Source organism: Pocillopora damicornis, chromosome 14 (genome assembly GCF_964200805.1).
Source record: "Pocillopora damicornis chromosome 14, jaPocDami1.2, whole genome shotgun sequence".
Classification (NCBI taxonomy): Eukaryota; Metazoa; Cnidaria; class Anthozoa; order Scleractinia; family Pocilloporidae; genus Pocillopora; species Pocillopora damicornis.
This window is the reverse complement of record NC_142683.1, coordinates 4,822,501-4,826,544: the sequence shown is the minus strand read 5'-3', so window position 1 is coordinate 4,826,544 and position 4,044 is coordinate 4,822,501. Positions and strand designations below refer to the sequence as shown.

The 4,044-nt window shown below is 37.5% G+C and overlaps 1 protein-coding gene across 1 annotated transcript in view; it reads left to right on the top strand.

Annotated features, from left to right (window-relative positions):
• Positions 1-883: 883 nt before the first annotated feature.
• The window catches only part of LOC149034113 (uncharacterized), a 27,747-nt gene continuing 24,586 nt past the window's right edge, over positions 884-4,044 (top strand). The window contains exon 1 of the mRNA XM_089194000.1: positions 884-1,320. Within this exon, the coding sequence (XP_089050126.1) occupies positions 1,086-1,320 (235 nt within the window). The 5' untranslated portion in view covers positions 884-1,085. The remainder of the gene's footprint in view (positions 1,321-4,044) is intronic.

Genomic DNA, 4,044 nt, shown 5'->3' with positions numbered 1-4,044 from the left:
ATTGGCGTCATACGATCATTGATTAAAATAGGGCAGCAACTGGTACGTTTCAAAACAAGAAATTACCCGAGAGCCGAAATAAAAAATATAAAAAAAATCTATAAAAAGTGAAAAAAAGCAAATTGGAGATATTGAAATCAAAGCACACGTTAACAGGAGACGAAAAATCACCTGAAAAGAACAAAACAAACAAACAAAAAAAAGAACAGATGTTCCAATGTCTTATGTTTACAATTAAAATAGACCATTCTCGATTCTGAATATTAAGAAAATTGAATGGGAATGAAACAGGAGACAAAGAAATCAATAGCAAAAGTTTTGTTTTCGAATGGTTAAAAAACAGCATCGCATCTGTTATTTTTAACGACGTTGTTGGTTTTACAAGTTCCCGGGCATGGTAGGCATTCCCATCGTTTCAAGAGAAACCTTTTTACTCCGCCTGTCAATATCGAGAAACAAATATTTTTGTATTGCACTAAGGCTCTTAAAAGCTCGTGAAAGCAGAGACCTCGACAAATACCATGCTTCGAACACTCATCTCAGAGCTCTGCAAATCGTCACACACACACACACAGATACACCCTCTTAGAAAAGTAGACAGATTTCTGGTCTCGCCTAAGACATTTAAACTAACTTCTTTGATACTTCGTCAGTTCTGTGTTTGTGTCGCTCATTCCACAAGTCTAATCGCTGATCTCTTTAAAGTGCTGAGAAACAGGTGAAAGCATTATTTTAATTTTCCCAGTTTAATTTACCACGATTAAGTTTTCAAGTCACGTTCTGGTTTTGAGATTGCCATCTGCCTGATCAGTGCTAAGTGTTTACTTTGGTCCCAGGCCCTTATAGAAGAGTATTTAAAAAACGTGCATAGACACTTTCGCTTAATTATCTTCCGCGATCACCGTTGTAAACATTTTTAAATAGCCAAAACCGCAAAACCGAAAATCCCAAGGCCCCTCCTCTACGAGACGCAAGTATTTATCTACAACCATTTCAAAATTCGAGCAGGCCCAGAAGGTTATCTTTTTAACTCTTTCCGGTATTTCCGAGAGGTTTTGATAAAGTCCAGATAAGTGAATTGATCTATGATTGCGAAGGAAGTTCTATTACTTTTTGTTTTTTGTGGAGTGGAATTTACCTCTGCCACATCGGAACAATGGGAAAAGAGAACGCAATGCCGTAACCAAAAGGTAATTTGTCCTTGCAAGGACAGGCGAGGAGTGAATGGACATGTGCTTGTGGTAACGTGCAGTGATCAAAACGATCCAAAAATTCCAGTTTGCCGAGGGAAAGCTTTATACTCAGAGGAGTGTGGAAAAGGTGAGCTTGTTGCAATTTCAGTGCAATTTAAGGTTTATATTTAAATTACGGTGCTACTTTAATGTGATTTGTTAAGCTTAACTTTGTAGAGATCTCTTGTGATTTCCTTAAAATACAAAATTCTGCAAGAGAAAAGCTTTAGTTTTTGTTGAACCTGTTCCTTTGGGCCCTAAATCTCTCCCTGGGGAGGATGCTAAAGGAAAGTGCACATGTGCACAGTGGTGTTTAAAACCTTTAACTCCTTAGATCTAATCGGTAATTCTTCCTACTGACTGCCAATATTTCCTGTGTACTAGGCAAAGCAGATATTTTCATCTAGCCAATTAGCTTGTTGGTTCTCTCGGCTTGTTTGCAAGATAACATATAGGAATCATATAGTGAAATTACTTGTTTTCAATTCGGGGTGATAAATGGTTAAAATCCTGACAAGGAAAATTTGCTTAATGTTCAAGATCTTTCTGACGTTGGCAGTTGTTTCGTTTCCTCTTATGACTTTAGTCTATTTGTCTATCAAGCAGTTTAGAAGCTTGTCAATCCACAGGCGACCCAAACTCCAGCTGTGAGATGATCATCTTGCGCTATATTAGTCATGGCAGAATTATAAGAGTTTGTATGAGAATATTTACGACCGTTCAAAGGAATTAAAAATAGTTCAAATTCTCAGGTTTTCCACGTACATAAGAAAAGCATAGAAAAGGGCTTTTCTTATGTACGTTGAAAACCTCGAATGGACAACTCGCTAAAATGGGATATTTTCATCAAAGTAAGCGGTCAGATAACAAGTAATGGCTGTGGAAGTAAGGCGAGGTATTATTATTGAGAATTTGAGCTATTTTTTAGTTATTATTTTTTATTAAAAAAAATTAACAGCTATGTTAGCGTACAGAAAGTGGTATGTTGCTCGCACCAATCAAATCGTTTAGGGTGTGTATCTCGCACCAATCAGATCGCCGCATTAGGATATGTATCTCGCACCAATCAGAGCGCCGTTTTTGTTCTTTGGTTTGAGAGGTGTTCAAATTTCAACGAAGAGGGGTTCGGAGGGAGCGCTTCGTAAATTGGAATCATCTTTTAGAATGAGAAATGTTGGCTTTTCTGTGTTTTAAACGTGTATTTTACCGCGCTTTACGAGAAATGCGATACTACTGGACAGATAAAAGATATCAGATTACCAATAGTAAACGTGTTGTTCATGCTGTGAAAATGATGGATAGTTGTACGAGAGAAAAGGGAGTTCTGTGCACTGTAGCGCGATCATGGTTATTGTTCCTTCACGAGGAGAGTGAGAGGAAAAATTTTGAATCAAATATTGCTTGACTGAGGTGTTGGTGAATTGCACCAAACATTTTGATTTGAGCAGTTCTTTAACGGCAAGCTGTGTTGCAAGATTCATGATTTGTTGAGTGTGCCGATTATATTTTTCTGGATTGGTTTGCTCGGTACTATCTCTAAATGAATATCTGATTAAAATCTCTATAGTCGATTTTGTGTATGTTTTCGATGCCTGGAAAAAATGATCTTGTGGGGTCGTTTGTGTTTCACCGAGGACGATTTCAGATACCATCGTTAGCATGTTTATTTGATTTTGTTATCTGGAATAAATAATTTACGGAGGTAAGTTATTATGATGTGATCTACTAACGTCGAAAATATTTCAAGTCAAAGGAAAAGTTTTGGTCTCGGTCTGCATTTTTTGTCAACAAAATAAACACATACCGCGCCGTTTATAAGATGATAACACGGACCACGTGCAAAGCTGTCAATTGTTTCTCGAATGTTGCGCGTGTTCAATATTCAATAGTGACATCTCATTGACATCTACATCCAATTTAATTACGTTGGTGAAATCTGTACAGACATCACACCAGCCAACTCGCGCGCAAAGTGAGAAAACTATATGAAGGCTTGAAATTATATTACGATCGATTTTCATCAAGAAATGGGCCAGGAGTATTCCACAATAGTGCAAATAATCGTGAAAGCTGATCGCGGAAAAGCGATTGCGTGACACTCGCTAAGTTGTAAGATGACATGTTATCACATACCAAACGAAAAATCTCTTCAGATTCTCAGTCTGCATTTTGTACCCACTATGCAGTCTGTAGTCTACATTTTGTATCCGGTCTGCAGTCTGCTGTCTGCGCTTTGTACTATAGTGGTTAAGCAAGATAACGGGAACGTCACCGGCACGTACAGCAAAGATGTCGATAAGAAACTGGGTCGAGAACGCCGTCGCGTTGTGTTAAAAATGATTTAGCAGTCGTTGCAAGAGAATCCTCACCTTGGCTTTTTAAAGATCACCATCACCTTTGAATTTTCGGTTTTATAGACCACTCTAAAGAAAACGAAATTATCTTCTTTGAGAGTTATGTAACAAGCGCAAACAGAGGATAGTTATAAATACCATAAACTACTAAGTTATAGATAAATCCACATGGGCGATTAAACTTTGAAACTATTCCATTCCAGTTTAGTCTCGAGTTTGCTGATTCATCTATCAAATTTTGAAGCCCACTAAATTATTTTTTTCTATGATTTGTGTCGCTGTCATTTCGTTTTTGTGCTACTAGATTTCACCACTACTCGTTTTTCTTCATAATTTGTAAAGGATAAGTTGGAAATCGTCGTCGTTTTTCCCCTTGTTTACTGAATACTCTTCTCAATCATGACAGTACATCTCTATTGAGCACTACTTTCTTAGAGTTGAAATGCATTTTGAACGGA